This window comes from Gnatocerus cornutus, chromosome 5, assembly GCF_029298725.1.
Source record: "Gnatocerus cornutus isolate USDA-ARS CGAHR chromosome 5, icGnaCorn1.1, whole genome shotgun sequence".
NCBI lineage: Eukaryota > Metazoa > Arthropoda > Insecta > Coleoptera > Tenebrionidae > Gnatocerus > Gnatocerus cornutus.
The window spans coordinates 17,049,973-17,070,223 of record NC_142237.1 but is presented as its reverse complement, the minus strand read 5'-3'; the positions used below and the strand labels follow the sequence as shown (position 1 = coordinate 17,070,223).

The 20,251-nt window shown below is 35.6% G+C and overlaps 1 protein-coding gene across 2 annotated transcripts in view; it reads right to left on the bottom strand.

Annotated features, from left to right (window-relative positions):
• Positions 1–4,708: 4,708 nt before the first annotated feature.
• The window catches only part of olf413 (DBH like monooxygenase olf413), a 68,530-nt gene continuing 52,987 nt past the window's right edge, over positions 4,709–20,251 (bottom strand). For both annotated transcript variants that reach the window (XM_088035769.1, XM_088035768.1), the window contains exons 3-7: positions 11,487–11,651; positions 8,941–9,219; positions 7,286–8,115; positions 6,908–7,076; positions 4,709–5,622 (exon numbers count right to left, since the gene is read on the bottom strand). In XM_088035769.1, coding sequence (XP_087891895.1) covers positions 5,326–5,622; positions 6,908–7,076; positions 7,286–8,115; positions 8,941–9,219; positions 11,487–11,651 — 1,740 coding nt within the window. In that variant the 3' untranslated portion in view covers positions 4,709–5,325. The remainder of the gene's footprint in view (positions 5,623–6,907; positions 7,077–7,285; positions 8,116–8,940; positions 9,220–11,486; positions 11,652–20,251) is intronic.

Below are 20,251 nucleotides of genomic sequence, written 5' to 3'. Positions count from 1 at the left end.
AATTTTATTAAATCTGTCCAGAAATATTTGAAAACAGAACCGCGTTCATTTATTTACTTTGCGTAGATTTGAGGGTTTTTAACTTTAAGTTTTTACTGTAAGTGCAGTTAGCTTAAAGATTTAGAATTTTTTAGAATTTTGGAACAATTAAAATTTTATTTTTAATTTTTATTCAGACCTACGACTTTAGAATCGTCTTAATATTCCAGCAGACACATTTGTCCTCTATAATACATCCATTCAAAGTCATTAATGACTGATTAAACAACATTGTGGCATTAATATCGTAATGTTAGCATTTCATTTAGCACCTTTACCCACCGCAGACTATAAAAATTCCTCTATGGAACCCGCCATGGATTTTCTCCAGAGACTCGTATTTTTGTATATCTCCACAATAAAGTATTTTTCATTATATATTAATATGAGGGAGTAATATTTTATTTAATTTGACGTTTTGTCACAGGGGAAGTTCGTGCGTGGTGCCTATATTTTCATTGCCATATCATAATATTACCTGTCAGTTCGGCAGTGAGGTAAAATTACAAAGAAGTTGGAACGTGTTTCAGTCTATATTTAATAGATAAACTGGCTATCAATCTCTGCGGCTTGACACCTTTATGCTTCACCGGAAACGAATCTTTATAATTTGTCAATAAAAACTTGTCGCATCCTGATATATATTTTACGTAGATACTACCTACTTTGTCAGCAGGAAAGACTGGGATAAAATAGAAAATAAGTTATTAATTCCTTCGAGGGTGAATCGAATTAAACTATACGGCATCTGCAAATTTATTTAGGTCGATTTAATTATAGAGATCGTCGCGATAATTGAATATTATACAGCGATCAAATAGATCAGCAGAACCACAGAATCAAAGGGTTAATGTGGTTAGCAAAATAATTCATCCTATCAATTATAATTATGATTGCGGTGTGTCAATTATCGACTTTTATTTTCATGCTTTAATTTAATTTTCCATCATCTCGTTGTTTACTTGTTTAGTTCGAGTTTTCTCGTCGACGCACCCTTTTATTTAAATAGGGAAAAAACAAATAGTCGTTAAATAGGAAGTTGTAAAAGCAAACCGCTTAATCACCATACCTCAGTAATTGGGGTAAAATAACGGAAGAAGTTAGTTACAGTTTTCCACAGTTGCGGTCGAATCAATGCTTAAGCGCATTAAAACTCCGAAAGAAAATTCATATTTATGAATGATTCTCGGTTTACACCGTTTGAATATTTACACACGTTTTTCGGTAGAAGTTATCACTTTTAGCTACATGTATTTTAATGAACAGAATTAAATTTGATTTATTGTAGATAGCACAGAGTTTTTTAGAAAATTTTGCAACAAAAATATTAAAATTATTTACAGAATTTCAACTTTACACTATTCAAGATCTTTTTTTATTTTGACCTAAAAAGATGTTTAAATTCTTTTTCGCATTCTTTGCGTTCTCTTGATTTTTCACATGCTTCACTTTCGACGGGTTTCATCGATTCTTTGAAGTCATTTTATCCTTTCAACATGTGTATTCTTTAAGATCGTTTTCACTGTTTTTCATTCTTCTGGTTTTTTAAAAAATTCCTTTAGATTCTCTCGATATTCTTAGATCTAAAGTTATAAGCGTCTTTAAATTTGCAGCAGATATGCAAACTTTTTGACTACGTTGGAGTTTTAAAAACTTTTACCACATTCTCTAGTCTCTAAATCCTAAATTTGATCGTAATTATTGTCATTAAATTATTTTAGTACAGTAAATAAAAATGAAGGCAATATGGCCAATGTGAAAATATGCAAAAGAATGATTTAGTTGCAAACATATTCAATAAAATATGCAAAAATGTAACGCATATGAATTTTTTATAAAATCCGGGCTTGATGATAATTTATCGATTGTGTACGGTAGTGTTTCCACTTTAGTCCTAATTATGCAATATTTCATCTCGGTTATAGCAATATTTATCCCATTTAAAATAAATTTAAAGTTCAGGTAGCAGCTAAAAATAATGAATTACTGATAAATATAAATCCGATTACCATAAACAAAATAAAATATTGCTTGATATTGTTGGGGACCGGTTTTCTTATTCATTCAAATTAGCACCAAATCTTGGTTGAATAATTTACGCCTACTATTTTGTATAGCACGGATTTTTAGTGTCAATTTTATAATGTAATATAAATAACACTGCTTAAAATGCGACATTTATGAGAGGTAAATATAATTAACGTGGGTGTTTTTGAGATTCTTTCGTCCAACTTTATCTCGGCCGAATTTTATTGTGAATAGGTCGAAACAGATAAAATATCTGACGAAACTATATTGCATTCAAAGAAAACTTATAAAACAGGAAATAACAAATGATCCGAGTGTAACTGACTTGTCATAAAACCTAAGATCTCGAAAATTTATTAGACACCAAAATGAAACGTAAAATCTATATATTTGAGGTTTTGTGCAGGAAGAATGGACTGTAAAAAATTAGTACTGTGTCGTTCAGCAGGGCAATAAATTTATAATCCAATAACACTTTAAACTGTGGAAATGAAAGCTTCTTCGGTCAAAAATTAACTCAAAACTCCGGTACCTAATGAAAAGATTTAAACCGTAGTAACTCAGCGTTTGTCCGGATAATGACCTCGCTAAATGATAAATTTGGCACTTTTGTTTCGAGCAAGCGCTAGATGAAAAATAGTTGCATAAACTGTATCCTGTGCCTACCCAGGTTGAAAGGAGACTATAAGCATAAATATTTATTCAAAAATTGGAGCGGCATCCGTTTGGCCATCGAACAAAATTCGTTCCAGCCGTTAGTCTCTATAAAACTGGCAGTTTTCAGGTAATATCAATAATTCGAATGCGGTTCAGGAGTAGTGCATGACGCCCGGGCCTCAGTCGGTAAATCGATAGAAGGGACACGGATCTCGCTTTATACCCTGCTACGTGCTAATTGGAAACACGAGGAACCGCAAAATAACCATTGTTTGGTTCCATTTGTTCTTATTTAAAGCGGCAATAAAGTTTTTCTATCGGTAGTCGATAACTAGTGTAAAAAATTTACAAGCGCTGAAATATTGGAACTTTTGAAATATTATTGTTCGAGTCTTGTCGATACAGTGCAGTTTGTAACTGGATGATTAATAGTTTGCTCGATGGTGAAAGGGTATCAAACTTTTGTAAATTAGTGATACAATTTGTTCAAAAAAACGATAATTTGGTACAGTTTAGCTTGTATCCGTTCTGTAAGTGCCAGTTTTAGCAAGTGCACCTGTCTATAATAAAATTTTTATTACATCGTAATTATCTCAAAGTAAGAAATTTCTTCATTATATCCGTCTCTGGACCTGTATTTTGGCTCATTTATTTTCGTAATTAACTCTTTCGGAATTTATCACACGGCTGTAATTTTTCCCGCAAAATTGATTTCGTGGACAGAATTTATTTTCAGATGAGAACTCGGTGCGAAATGGTAATATTTAGATAAGAATTCATCCCCACTTTTTCACGACAAAGACAATCTAATCTTTTAACACACAACTCAGTCGATATTTGATCGTACTCTATTAATTAATCGCTGAACTCTAAATGTCATAGATACGCATGTTAACTTCAACGGCTTTGTTCGATATTACAAGGTAGGAGGGTTTGCCTCATTAAATTTCTCGTTTTTTTTGTAAAATGGTACATTTTAATTACATTCGTGTCCTACTTATTTTAGTTCTCTGTCCTACGCTTATGCGGAATAATGCCCAGAGCACAGATTTGTAGGATCAGGGGCTTGAAGTTGCACAATTGCTGCTGCCCATGGCGGTAGGATTAGCAGAACTAGCTGATACATGAATTCACGAGGGTTGGTCTCTATTCTCCACCTTTCCGATTGTAATCTGAATATTCAAGGGTCCAGGCTCTTGAATTTTGAGTTTCTCTTTTGATTTAGGAGTCAAAGTGCTCAAAAAAGAGGAATTTATCGCTTGTGAATGATTAATTCCATTAAAAATGCCGTAAGTCATGGCTCGAATATCTTCGAATAAAAAGACATTGTACATTTAATGATGGTCAAGGCTTCATGCTGACCTGAAACGGCAACTTTCTCCGCACGACGCGCTTCAATTAAACGAAAATATTTAATTTCATATTCATATTTTGGCAAATTACTCATACAATAATTGTCATTGAATTTACATTATAAAAGCGCACTCATAAAAAACGCCACTTTTCGCTCGTCAAGTTTTATTCTCTGTTATGCTAAAGAGTATTGCAAGATTACTTCTCCCACGTTCTATCGTAATCTTCTCGAGTGTTGTCGATTCAATACTGCGTGTAGGCAAATACTTACCACATACACGTTTTTGTGTCATTTTCTTACTCCGTTTGCTTTGATATGACAAAATTGGCACGTATTACTACAATAGAGAAAGTGGAATTATGAGAAAATCCAAGGATGTGAAACAACGCAACGTCTCGATGAGTTTTTAGGAATTCAATTTCTATTAAAAGGACCGTTGGCTGCAGTTGCATTCTTGTAATGACACATCACAACAGTATTGTCCTGATGGTATTCCGCTTCCGTAATACGTACAGCTGCATTTATTACCCAATCCATATTTATAAGCGTGGCGACAGTAATTTTACAGAATGTGCAGACGATAATTCAATTTTCAGCAAAAGGGGTCAGTGGTGAACAAAAACGAACAAATGTTTACAAGTTTTTTTATTCATTAAGATTGATTTATTTATAAAATATATTACACGAGTTATCTACACTGTACAGGAAATTTCATCATACTAAAGAAACAATAAATTAGACGACATACAAAAGAATAAAAACTATATAGCACCAGTCGGGACTACAAATGTACACAAGGTATTCAATTTACATATAAATACAAATGTAACCCTAAAGTCGAGGGTCGAAAGAGAGTAAAACTAACAACAACAGCAAACTAAAACGCCATAATAATAAGGACAAAACATCTAAAATGCTTATTACTACTATCATCACAGACCTGTCGCGGCGTATTCAACTGTCCCATTCGGCATTCACTGCCGCTACGTTAAATTTCCAGCAAAGCGATTTTCCTGAGAACGGAAAACTATTGCACTTTCTTCGCTTTACTATGATTACATTGAAAAACAGAGAAATCACCCACAAAACGATGAACCTGGCCGAACGGACTAGCAAACATATGACTCAAAAAATTCACATAAATAATTGTTCATTAAAACTACAGCAGTCGTTGCTATCACCACGTACTTATGTTCTTAGGAAATATAAAAAGAGTCAGTCGATCGTCACTAAATTAAATCACTAAGTCAGTGGTTGAACCAGAGCAGTAAACCACAGATCACTAACACAGTTTGGTGAAAGTTATGACTAAAAGCTGAGTTCACTCTACTTAACCCGAGTGACTCTTCGGCTGCTGGGCTGCTGCTACTACGAGAAACTTTACTACGGACTGCTCCTTCTATGTGGTTCCCATCCAGTTCCATTATTGGTGTTCCTCCTGGCCATCCTTCTGTACTGTACCTTTTGTAACTGTTGCACTGATCGACACTGTTGCGGTCATACGCCGATGTAATGTTCGGGTAGTGCAGTTCTTTATCGGTACCCTAAAGCAAAGAATTACATCCAATGTAACAAACTGCAAAATCATCTAGACGAGATTATTCTTAACTTAAGCGGAAACATAGAACTTTAAATGGAGTCGGTCGGAATTTAATTAAAACAAGAGTTTAGCTATTACGTTACGTGGTGAATCACACCACGCCGGCTATGGATTAGAGATTAATAACATAATCCAGTCAGTTATGTTCTTTTCTTTGCTAGATTCGAAATGTTGAAATAAATATTTACCAATCAGTCTCAATTATTACTGAATTCAATTGTAGAACAACAATCAGCTTGGAGCGAATTAGAATTTGTAGCTCGGAACAATCGATAAAGTTCCTATAAGCCAGGATAAATCTAAATTTCACATCACCAAAACCAAGAGAAGGGTAACTCCAAATAGACATTTGAAAAGGAGATCCTGGATAATTATCTGACGCTCACAATTATCCACAAGACAAGTGGTTGTTCGAGAATTAACCAAAAACCGAAATGGGAACTTCTTTTTACTACTAAATTTTAAAATTGTTAACTGGCGAAACATCTGAGAAAATTGGATGACAGAAACCGCTTGGCAACTATGTGAATCAGATTGTCAGCGAATAGTCTCAAATTGAATTTTCCAAACCTAATAAAAACTACTCAACTTCGTTGATTGTAATTCTCAATAATCCTCGTCGATTCCAAATTTCGATAAAAAACTATGCACTTGTCAGAACTATTGACAAAAAGACATTCTAAATAAACGACAAAGTAATACAACGATTTTAATTTCCTCGAAATGTTTTTTTGTGCAAACTTCAAGAGTTTAAAAAAAATACTGAAAGCAGGCGGATAAATTGAAAACGGAAACTGCCAGGTTTGGTGTCATGAAACAACACGAAATCGTCATAGTTCTCGTGAGCAGTAACACCACTTTGTTGAACCAAGTAATGACAGTTAATTGATGCCGACACAAAATCAATAAAGCCGTGTAGCCACTGGGGCCCTGGCTTTCAATATTTACTGCAAAACCCCAAATTACTTCTCCGAAATTAATATTCACCCCATCTATTATCAAAACTTGATCTAAATGTGCATAATTAAATCTTTTAGTATTGTATCGTTAATGATAATGACGCTGATTTTGTTCGAAATTCGATCTAAACCTCATTCGGTTGAATCAAAGTTGGTATGCCGACTATTTTTAATAACATAGTTATTTGGGATAAATGTAATGTAATTATTCACGTTGGCATGTAACAAATAATCGGCATTCAACAATATTTGTATGGATAAAAAACTTACTGGTAGAATGGTGGACTGCGCCGTCCAACACAAAGGTTTGAAAGAACCTTTCATCGTTGCGTCTTGGAAAGTACGAAACTGATTGTCCCAATCGTACGACACCAATCTTGATTCTAAAGTCATTCCCGCTAGCTCCGGAGGAGCGGCGATTCTAACAGGATTTGAGCCTCTGAAATGACAAAGTTGAAATTTAATACTCCCATTATGGAATTTGTGGCAAGGAAAAATAACTTATGTGATTTTGTCGATTCCATAAATTTCGCGGTTTGCGAATGAAAAACAAACTACAAAAGAAACTTAGTTGAATTTATCGCTCAGGAGAAGAATATTTTAGAAAGTAAACAAAAAATGACATAAAGCCTCGATTTTGATACTTACGGACTCAATTCTTGGATGCCTAACGAATGTAAAACTGTTGGCAAACTCGGTAAGCTGTGACACGCAGCTAGATATCGTTGCTTCGGATAGTAGAGCCCCATAACCAAGCACGTTTCTTCACGACTTGTGAGGCCACCCAACGTAATTGCACTTCTTCCCGAGCTGTTATAAGTGCATTCGGCAATTAGGTGATCGCCCGGGAGGATTTTCACAGGAACGCCGAGTTTGCGATATTCTTGGTAATCGGCGTCGAGATTATCATCAGCGGCAATAGGTGGCTGCTCGATGTTGCCCCTTATATGTTTGAGAGCCAGTTGTCGTCCAATTCGGTGAGTTTTCATGACAACGGCGAACATATTTATGCCATTATGAGGAAAAGCTTGTTTGGTACACTCTGACACGCAATGTCCTGAAGAGACAACTCTTTGTTGCCCTGGTGGTATTATATGTCGCCAGTTCGGATCCATCCCTATTGATATTACACCAGCGTCGTGTCGACGCAATTCAGGGGTATAATACAACCTCAAGCCTGACCCATCAAGGGATCCGACGCTGCCATCTGTCGGACTAATATAGTGAGTTTCCAAGAGGTAGTAACGTGAGGTGGTGGGTTCCAAAGGATAGCCAGCTTCTGGGGGAAAACTGAAACCTTCAGAACCCCGTGCCCAACTTGCGACGACTGTGTTGCAAGCAAAGGGTTGAGTGTTCGGCTCGTAGCATTGACGACCGGGAGTGTCTGCGAGTTTCGACACTTGAGGACTATCTTGACACTCATAAAGGACCACGTGCTGCAATCCGTTGGATCCTTTGATTCCTTGCAACGGCTCATACTGTAACCAAAGAATCTACGTTACTTAATGCCAAGAAGGCTGATTGACTCTTTCTTTGACTTTCAAAGGGATTTGAAACGTACAGAGAGCAAATATTTACGCAAACGACATAAAGTGGGGTTGCTAGTTACTTTCATGTGCTTTTAGAAAAATCAATATTTGAATATTAGGCAGTAAACCCCGTCACGTCTTTGAACTCACACCCCTGTTATAATTGAACAAACGCAACCAATTCGAGCACATCAAAGAAAATATGATTTTAAGTAATCTCGAATTTGAATAACAAAGAATCCTAGCATTTCATATGAATTCGTATGTTACAGACGCACCCTTCGCAGGAGACGTACGCATAATACTATTTGCAAATCCGTGAAGCGAGTTCAAAACTAAGCAATTTGCATGTCATATCTTGGAGATTTGAACATGAGCGACACATGAAAACGTCTCGGCGCTTTTTTCTCTGTGGGGATTTACAAATAGGATAAAGGTGTCTTCATATGGATGGGATTGTTTCAATAACGGTCCGATACCGGGGACTTTTAAAGTTACAGCCGGGAAACTTTTATCTTCAGTCTGCAAATCGAAAAATTATGCCAACAATGTCAACTGCACATCTAAAAACGAAATCGAGTTTACTTGAATTGCATTCGAGTTAAACTTTCCAACGACTCTTTCACGAAAAAGCAAAGACAAAATTGATTCGAGTAATTACCTACACTGAGATTAAAATTTACATTCCTGAGCAGTGTTCGTTGAATTTAAAAAACGGGGACTGCACAAGAAATGCAGATTCTTAATCTCGTTATCATTTCTCGGGAGACTTACCCTAATCAGATGATGTTTTTTCGTGATAACAGGTATTCTAAATATTCTGCACCAATATAAATTTTCCCCCGGCGCCGGTGGTTCGACCGACGGATTCCGCAGTTCCCAAACTCTTGCCGTTTCTTCGGGCCCCGGAGCATCTTGATCCGCTCTTTGCACCAAATACAACGATTGGGAACCCCTGAATTCTGACGTGTGTTGTGGCAACGAATTGGGACTTACAGATCCTCCCAGAGGTTCCTCTGAATGAAAAGCCCACACAATCCTCATTGTGTCGTTCTGAAACAAGAAACGTCACTTGTAACAAACCAAGAGTTATGTACATTTAATTATGACAAAGTACCCAATTACGTCGTCTTACAATTAGCCGTATCCTGGGCATGTGTGGATGTATCAAACTAGTTCACATATTCACTTAAATTAAATCCACCCCGATCGAAAGATCAACCCTTGGGTTTACCCAATTACTTTGTTTGCCCAGTTCACGACGATCGGTTTTGGGCGAGAATTATGCCTCCGGTTGGTTTCAATGCTGTGTAAATATTTAAGGTATTTCTTACGGACATGGGCGGCGATTAGCGTTTCCGCTTTCGATCCTGGCTTACATAGGGAAACGACAGGAACTTAATGGCAACAACGTAATTCCCAAAACCTTTAATTAATTGAATCGTTCCTAGAAACTAATAAATTAAGGAAACGGCTGACAGGAATTGTATCAGACTGCTCCGGATTTTATTTCTTTTATAGTTTCTTTTGTCTCAGATGTACAGTTTTTATCGCGCCGTTACGACAATTTTATATAATACACAACATAAAGTCTGGACATTTTGTTTACTCTTTGTTTTCACAGTTCATTAATTGATATTCCTTATATGTTTGCACAGTGGCGGCAACTTTGTTTTCATAATTCTGCTGTTCGCATTCCCCCTGTCCGTATTAAAAAGGGTGGATGAGTAGACATTGATCTGGGGAAAGTACAAACACCTGGGATAAAATGTACACACAATAATTGTGGAAGAATAATGAATACGAGGGGCTCAAGTTGACATTTCCAGCTTTGAAAAGCTACGATGAAAACCTTGAAATAAAACAAGCTTCTGTTACATGTAACCGAAGCGACAAAAGAATGAAAAAATTAGAGTTCAAAAGAGTTCATTCTCATATTCTATCACCCCTTAGGAGGAATAGAATTTGTTTGGCTACGGACGAGAATGGAGTGCCAGGAAAAAGGGTCCTCCAATATCTTCGAATTGAAATGTCGCTCTCGCTATGAATAGTGCATTATTTTCCTGGGTTCCAGTTGAAATAAAATAGTTGTTGCAAATTAACGCTATGTTTCAAAATTCTATAAATTGGAGTTCTTTCCATTATCGGATATCTGAGATTTCGAATTACTTGGGTCAAATTAGGAGGGGTCTTAATTTAATAGAAGCAGAGGATAGAAAAAGGATTTTGCGGAATTGTTTTTCTGTAAGGTTTCTAACAAAGATTTTTGCTTAAATTTGAGCTTGGAAACAATGAACATAAAAGAATATAACTGTTTATTAAGACACTTCTACAAATTTACAGTCCTATATAAATTAATTTGGTCAATCAACAATCTCGTAAATTTTCAGTATTTTTACAACAACAATATATTGACTCATGAGCGCTTTATTTATGTGCGAAGACGTCTATAAATTATCTAAAAGCTATTAAAAGTGGTAAACAAATATGCGGGGCCGTAAAAATTTCTCAGAATTCTTTCCCTCCATGAAGCCGATAATAAAATAATAACTCGTTATCTTAAGGTGGGCACAATGAGGTAATATGTAGCTGGAATCAGATAATAGTACCTACAAGTATTTAGGAATTTAATTTCCATATCAAAAGTAATTTTATCATCTAATTTCACGTACATGAATTTATGACTTTATTTATTCAATCCATCATTATTTGGTGTGTAAAAAGGAGGAAATTACCATATCTAAGCATACCTTCCTGCGTGCATACATCGTTTTCACATTTAAAGTTGGAAAACACAATCCGGTTGTAAAAGAACAGTATCTCATTTCGTAATATCCTCATTTACGTCTATGTTAATGGGTAGACGAAACAATGTGAACGCATTCAAGCAATATATCAAGCTGTCATTAGAAAGCTCGAGTCATTGTTGAAGTTTTATTTCGAGAAGTTGCCAGAGGTGTCACCTTAACTAATGCAATGATACACTGGATTAGACCAAAGAAATTACTCGTATTATGGACTTTTCATAACAACGCTGTTAAATATTCAAGCCGCCCATAATTTAGACCTCAAATATATTAAATGTTCAACTTTATGCCCTGCCACTATGCTATTCTCGGATGTTTCTTTTATTAAAAAAAGTCCGTGCAACTCTGCTCGTTCAATAAAACTCGTTAACTAAGAAAAGCTCAATTCGAGAACGTTTCACGTGTGGGTTTCATTTTGTTCATATTTCGCAAAGTACGTGCCGTACTGCTGAGCAGATGAAGAAATGCACAGTTTGTCGGAGAATAAATTTTGGGGGATTAAAAGGGGCTTACCGTGATGGGGATGTCATGATGGTCGCAAGTATCGAGTTTCCTTCTAAATCGTAACACAGTGTGTGTGTTGTTCTCATAACCCAACAGAAGTTGATAATCCTGGCTCGGATCCACTTCCGGTTCTCTATCCAGTGAACTTCCGGGAGAATCTTTAACATGGCGGTCCTGCAACAATAACAAGATATTAGGGAGAGAAAAATTGATAACCAGGATCTAGAAAACTCCGGCGAAAGAAAATCGAGAAAAGCAATAAAGCCTTCCTTCATTACCCGCGCTATCCGACTATTTCTTTTTTTTTAGTTCAAAGACTAAAACTGCAAATTGGCTACCACAACCTATTTTATGACGCGTATCCAATAGTTCTGATGCTCAGTTTGGCAACGCAATCCGACAAGGGATGTTTAACATTCTCCGCTTCAACTTGGCTATAAAAAAGAGGCAAGTTCATTTGATTTCAAATGATTCCCGAGCCTTTAAAGTGAACTAACCGCTTTCGTTGCCTAAGGAAAATTTATTTTATCCAAGTTCCTTCACGTTTTCGTGATTTTTGATTTACTTCTTCTAATATATTATAACCTACTTAAGTACGTCCTAATTACGTTTTCACCAAGTTCGTTGATTTCACTTCAGATGAGAAAAGGGCGTTGTTTATGAGAGTCTGGGGTAATAAAGGCCGACAGCTTAAATACGTGTTACTGTGAAGTGTGCCAACTGCGGCTAGCAAAAAACCCTAATCATTCTGCACCATATGGAGAACGTTACTAAGTGCTAATTAATTCCCACAGCAAAGATGAACTTCTCGGGTTCTACCCACGATGGAAGACTAGGATTAAAAACGCATTATCTACTGACAGAATGTCGGCCTATAACGTTTCCGTCGACCTCTGACATCTCTATTAAAATATTAATATTAAACACAATACTGCATCCTGATGCTATATAAATAAATGCCATATTAGGGCTTCTATTTCTTACGTTATTTTTAGCACGTCTGATTACGATACACGCAACAACATAATCCATAAAATTCCTTATTTAGAACTCCATGTGTAGTCAAAGCGACGTCAAATTACAGCGAATTCACATTTGTTTAACGGTTTAGCATTTAAAAATAAAATTTAAAAGAAATCTGACACTCCTCATTTCAGCTTTTGCGTCGGTTACGCAATTAAAGTAACGGAAAAAAATGAAAAAGCACAGTTCAAAGCACCCGCAAAGTTCATAGTTCATACCCAACATGCGTGTACCAAAAACACACTTGCAAATCTTGAACAAAGCGCTTCTCGAACTAGACTTAGCAAACTTGGAAATTTCGTTAATTAATTATTATTATTATCAGTAAATAATACAGCAATTTGGTTTCTACGAACAATTTGGTAGCACTGATCTATTTTTTTGCTGTTTAATCTGTGAAACTCTCCTTTATGCCTTTGGCTTAATCATCATGAAGTTAGCTACAAACTAGTCTGTACTTCTTAACTGTCATATCTTTTCATCCAATTGAACCCCGAGATGTTACCACAGACCCCAAAGAAGAACTTTTCTTTGAAACAATGCTCTCAAGCGTGCACGGTTTCACGTAAAATCGTTTGACCGTTTGCCCTTTGTTTTTCTCAAATACAATTTCCTCTTGACTAAACAGCTTTCCAATTGAAGCACCTAATTGTACATTTTAGATAAGTAAACATAGAATACTTGTACAATTAAGAGTAAAAAACGACATGGGAAACCCAAGTATGAGCAAAGTTTAAATTATACTGATTTAACTCTAGAATGAGAAATGGCTTGAAACAGCGTCTCGGAGCCCTCCATAAAAGGGCCTCGAGTAGGAATAAGAAAACAGAACTTTGTCTCGCTCACACTCTATAGATTAGAACAAGAACCGTTTAATTACTACATCACAAACTCTAGCAATCAGGTCGAATCTTCAGAAACTCTGCGACACAACAAATTAAACCAACAATAAGACGTGTACGAATTGTAGCGTTTTTATCTTTGTCACTTTGGAGGCTTCAGACCTTAAGCTTTAAATTTAATTATTTAAAAATCCTACTAAAAGAGCAGCGCTTGACGTCATTCCTCTCCGACGGAATTATTACATTTTACACGAAGTGACCTCTTATATACCTTGATGACAATCAAGCAGAAAGGAACCTTTTAAAACCAATTATTTGCAGTAACGTTCAATTACTGTAAACACGCATGCGTATCTTTGCAAGATCGCTTAGCGTGTGCGGTCCGTGGCCATCCTCTGCCGCTCCTTAATTTACTACCTCCTTGACACCGGCTTTTGTCCACAGAAAGTTGCAGGGAAATAATTGACACTGGAGTTTACGGCCACCTAGAATGTTCGACTCAAATGAGTTGATTAGGAGGACTTGTCTCGATTACCACCGGGCTAGAAAACTGTTGTCAGAATTTTAGAACTCTTATCAAGATCGAAGCAACTTTGTGGGAAGACTACGAGCACCCAGCTTTTTTTGTAGGATGGAATTACATACGAGTGAATAATTAACACCTCATCTATTATCGGATTGATTGGATACAGCGGAATGCATGAATATGGAAATCGAAAGAAAGCACTGTCACTGTTTAAATAGTCGTTACAAGAATAATACGTACAACGGTCTGTGGCTTCCAGTGGTTTAGCTACTGGACAAGATACAGAAGGGTCCATACACATGTAGGTAGATGCATCAACATCTGCAGGTAACAATGCAAATATAAAAACACTTTTAAATGAATGGTACCAACCAGTTGACATGGAAGATCTCTTAGTTTCATGCATAATATGCAAAGTTAAGGGTAGATTATCTACACTGTCATGGCTTAGTCTTATTCCCTAGATAACCAACTGACTAAATCGCTTAATTACAGCTGTAAGCAGGTAACACATTAGTTTCAAATGACAGTGTTCAATGTACAATTTTCCATGAATATGCAGTAGTATTATCGTTTGAATTTATTAGACAGTTGTGTGCATATAACTCCTTCACTCTTGATTTACGAATTTAATCAATTAACTATTTTTGAAAACAACCGGAAATCGTAAATTTGCGTATCATATCCATCATGGCAATTATTAGTGTTTTTCAAGCAAGAAAAATTGTAGTAGATATTAATATATTTTCTTGCATGTTTGCAGAAATTTTAATCTCCCACAACTTCGTTTGATGAAGGTAAATATTTTCAAAGAAAAGCTCTCTTCTAATTAATCTTTGGGAAAAAAAGGATAATAATTAAAGGAGGGTAAAATTTTAAACAAATTTTTTGTATGAAAACAAACTCTTTAAAGTCTAAAAGCCATCAGTTTGTTAACACAATTTTACTGCAATTAAAAATGACTAGCTCTATTGTAATTAAAAATGTACTAATAAACGGAAGCTTGAAAGAAATGTTAAGGTGGTAATTATTCAGTAAGTGTTAATTAAGTAGTTAAACCTACCCGCACTGGTAGGAATGTTTTTCCGGCAGAAAAACAAAACAAAAGTTACAAGAGCAATAACTTTAGAATAAAAAGAGTAATTACTTAATTAATTAGTTTTTAGCAAAGAAAGACGCTACGATTCTAGTACCAAAAAAGCCCACATTACACGTGCAGAGTGTCCGTACAACCATTTACACCTCTGACAGTTACTTATTACGCGATAATTTTGAATAGAAATTCCGACTTCCACCTCTTGCATGAAACCAAACTCAACATACTGTCAGATGTACTCAGTCAAAATGCGATAAAATCTCCCCAAAGCAAAGCGACCAGATTCCTGAATCCAGGTCAGTTTAAAAATGAAATTTTACGCAATACAATAGTAAATTTATCGGCATGTAGTAGTGTCGTTAGAATGCGTAAAGATCTCCTGATTTGATTCAATAAATTAACAGTAAATTGTAAAAGAAGTTATAATTAATGATGTACAAGAGTCGCCGTCTTTGGTTTGATTAATAGCAGCTGGAGGGCAATGCCACAAGGTTATTATTATGGAGTTATGTAGGTAAGCGTGCATTGCTCACATGACTCGGTTCTGTTTTACCGATTAGTACAGGTTAATGTAATTCGTCACCTGACTACATTTATTGTAGCACATTATCCATGCAGTAACAAGTTCTTCTTTTCAAAATGGTCAATTAAGAAATAAAGTGGCGGCGTTAAATATTCGTTAATCGAACAGAAAATTTTGTTAGTAGCCGCTAATGAGTTCGTTTGGGCCTTGCAACGACTCGTTCGCCCATGCCAAAGCCTCAAATTTGAATAAAGAAGCCATTGGCACCTCGTGCAGTTGGTGAGTAAAGCTGTGAGTGGAAAGATATGAGGCGTTGATAACGGTTAATTTATATCATTTCCTAAGCTACCTGTTATTTGGCGACTGGTAAACATCTAATAGGCATTTATAAGGAATTTAATTAAGGTTTTTTTCTGGAAAAATAATCAATTAGATAAACCTGTTTGGTTGCAATCTGCCTTAACTACAGACCGGGTTTTGTTAAAAATTGTGGTCGGTGGCAAGATTCCCATAGTCAGATAGAGCTTAAATTATTATCATTTGCCTGGAAACGTAATATAATTATCTAAATTATAACCACTGATAAATTGTTATAATTTAATGCAGTGACAAAACGAATTCGGTGTTGAAATATCATTTAAATAAGTGCGCTCATCAAATTTAATAAATTCTAATCAAGCAGTTGGTTTCTATTGGTAAGTAGCCGGGCGAGATATTCATTATTTAAAACCACTTCACAACTAACGAGGAGCAACGTTAATAAGCAATAATGAAACTTTCATTATGGATGGACTTGGGCTGCCGCACTTTTTCTTCAGACTCCAAGCTCGCTGTACACGACTTTGTAAACTACTTTGCTGGGAGCATTTCCCAAAGGAGCTACAATATGCTGCTTAAACCGCCAATCTCACACGTAAAACTGAACTACATTATAAAAAAACTTACCTCTTGTAACGGTTTCCAATCAAGAGAGAACTTCATAACTAACTCAATTTAAATTATTTAATTAACACGGATAATGAGACCGCTTTTGATGCCTTATTTGCATACACAAAATTAATCAGAAATTAGTTAAAAATGTCTGTTATCCCAACCAACCAAATAAAGGTTCCTTTTATTAGTGTTATTACCATTACCATGTCACGAATTACCACCATAAAATTGTGGTTTCTTTGGTGAAGAACTACTTTTTCAAAATGAGTTGACATTTGGCTGGCGCAACCTGTAATATGATACGGCAATTTTCACCAACTGGTTTGAAAAAGCTCGGTCACAAATTAAGGAAACCACCATTTCATCGTTGCGGTTTGTCTGACATCGGTTTTCGACTACTGTTTAAACGTGCATTAAAAACTTGTTTTTGCGACTGTAGACGTTAATTTCGTGAATTTAGGATCTTGAGACCTTCAGATTATCGAATAAGTATCTCATATTTTTAGCTAGTAAAAGAATTAAAATCTCAATTCGTTCTTGCGGTACATTACTTTTTACAGGTCTCAACTTCGTTAAGCGAGTATTCAACTTCCAGCAAAGTTCCTCTCCATCAAGTAAACATCCTGCATACTAAAAATCTCGTGTCTAGTATTACTAATTCTCAATATTGTCCCATATAGACGTATAGAACGCATATTTTGTTTAACAAAGTTTCGCGTAAAAAGCTTTTCTCTGTAGAATACCAAACAGTGTCACAAAACTTCTGGAACATTACACACTCTTCTAAATTGTCGCAAACCATTTCATTAAGCTCAACTTGAAGTTGAGTGTTGGTAATAAAATCCAATTATATCTAACAAGTCCAAGCCACAGTTTAAATGAATAAAAAATTCAATTTCAATGAAAGTGGTGTTGGTATCCAGTCGAATTACATATTTCAATTTCGAACATTAATTACATGATTTACATATCCGACCTGATAGTCATCATAATAAATGAAAAAAATAGTGCGGGTATTTCTAAGGGTCTCAGAAAATTCTTGAAAATAATTACAATAACCACGTTTTTATGCACTATGGCAACGTTGAACTGGATTAAAGGCCAAAACTATCAAAGAAAAATTTTGGTGAGATCAATTAAACGCTTCCGGATGGCAGAGCAGCTGGTTTAATTATGTTTATTGTTTTATTTTCCAATTAGGCAAAGGGCAACGGCTAAAAATGTTGTATAATAGGACACTTAACATCAATTTTCATGTAAACCTCCTTAATTGTAGAAGTCGGAATGTATGGAATTCCGACGAATTATTTATTGTAGAGCCCCTTTTCATCTGCGTATTTAGATGCCGAAGTTATGCTATAAAACTTCCTAGACGATGTTAACAATTTAAGCTTTAACGGAAAAATTCTCCTTAGTCTTGATCGGCAATAATTTCGTAGACGCCAATCCAATATCAAACAACGTTAAAAAGCACTTACTCATGTACTAAAAGAATTTTATGAAGATCGTCTAGTGTTTAGACGTCTTTAAAATCATTTCAAATTTCTCCATAAAATCAGCGAGAACGAAATTTTTCATTACCTAGAACCAGAGCGGTCGGAAAAGAGGCGTTAACTAAAATCATTCATTCTTCGAAGATCCTTATAAATTATCGATCCTCGTGCGCTCCACTTCTCCTTGATATTGCGCTCGGTATTTGATATCTATCAAAGCAAACAACAAAAGCTATAAATCGAGAAGAAAAATTAAACAAGAAAATTCTCGTAAATTAAACGGAACCGCAAAGCATTCGGAAAAAATCTGGCCAGCCTCTCCAAAAGCCGACTTTAGTCCAAAATATTTCTGTTGAGATAATAATGGCGCTATTGGCGGCGGTGGTGCGTCGAAGGAAGTCGAGGCAACCCCTGGAGATAAACCCTAAACGTAGTGTGATGAATCACTCGTTAGGCACAAGCCGATGCTTAGCACAACTCCAAGCTTTCAGCCTCTCCAACGATCTTTACGTAAAAACAGCGGTTGCTGTAAGAAGTGACTGGTGACATTTTATCAAGTGGAAACTTCCAAGAGAACACTTAAATTTTAAATATGAAAAACAAGATTTATGTGGTTAGTGCAGTGACGATAATAGAAGCATAAGAATTATAAAAAGTGGGTTCCTAACTTTAAATTAATCATTTAAAACCCTATGCTGGTCCTCAAACTAATTATATCAAATAATAAATTATTAGATTTATAAATGCTGCACTCTATCACGACATATCACAGATGTGACTAATTCTAAATTAAGTTAAGTACCGGGAATAATAGCACTGTGTTATTAGTACTTAGACTTGAAGATAAATGTGTTTGACAACAATGCTGGAAACCATAATTAAGTATAAAACTAGTACACAGATATAATCAAGAATTACCTGATTCACGGGCGAAAAGAATATTCTTCATTCTTGTTCACAAAACAAATAATGCAACAGTAACGCAAATTAGGTTCGTTCAAAAATTGTGGAAGTTCTAGGTATTTTTTTTATTGTCAGTTTCAAGCTGTACATTCATAATGTAAAAAGCAAACTTGATGAAAACTTTATTTATTATGCTCCAAAGTCTTTTTGTGTAAATTTCCATTTTTTCTTCATATATTCTAAGTTTTCGATTTTACCTGAGCAGTTACGTTTGTCTACCTACCTGAACTCCCACACAACTAAACAAAAATTATTTTGACATTTACACGCTTGAGTGACAGTGTTAAAAAAATAACAACAAGAAGAGACCCATGTTACTTCCAAAGGCTTAATTATTCAGCCGCTCAGACGAGATTTCTTTATTTAATTTACACTCGGTACAGTAGCAACTCCATAAATGTATTTATTTAGCTTGATGAACAATGGAAGGACTTAAATTTAAAAACTCTTAAACTGGTATAATACAGAAACAAGTCAAGATAAAATGGCTAAATGCAGCTTTAATTCAAGATAATATTCCTTATAAGATACGAGTAGTGCTTTTGCATTATTCATATGCACATTATTCCGAGATCAATTTTTAAAGTGCATCTCTTAAACGTCTGGAGTTTGCAACGAGTCGGCATTTCTCATGTGTTCTAGGTGCATTAATTAGATGCAAAATGCTTCATCGTAGACTCCTTATTAAACTCGATAGCTAATAATAATGAGTTAGTTAATGACGCCACAATTTAAGTACTGCAATTTCCAAGTATGGTATTTAGCTTCTTATTTTTTGTCTCTGAGTTGGAAGGTCGTGTCTTCCTGTCAAAGGAATATTAATGTTTGATAGGCTTTTGTGAGTGTATACTTATACAAAATGGGCATATCATTTGTAATTGTCAAGATTATTACAGTCTATGTTTAGCTTCTAGGATCAATAGATAATAAATACAAATGATGTTTCAAATTACGAGATTATTTCCGAGGCTGCGCATTCTAATGAGATGTAGGTGTTCATTAAAAAGAGATTTTCTTACTTGACATAGAGGTGTAATTCTCGGCACGTTCTACCGAAACATAACTTCGTTGACCCCTCTGATAAATTACTAGCTTTACCTTCAGGTCCTTCTAAATTAAAATTTCTGCGGCCTAACTACACAAAACAAATTAAATTCGGTAAGCTTTTTTTAATATGGAAGGTTTTAGCTTAATCCTTGATTCACTTCATGTTGTACCCATACAATGACTGTTAATGGCCGTGGTAGAGTGTTCAACACTTTTTTGAACATCGTGCAAAATTCAGTGGAATTCGTTAATATTTAAAACTGCTGCGAGGCGATTGTAGAATTTTAATTTTGTGGAAATCGCGAATGGGATCGTGTGGCAACGCATA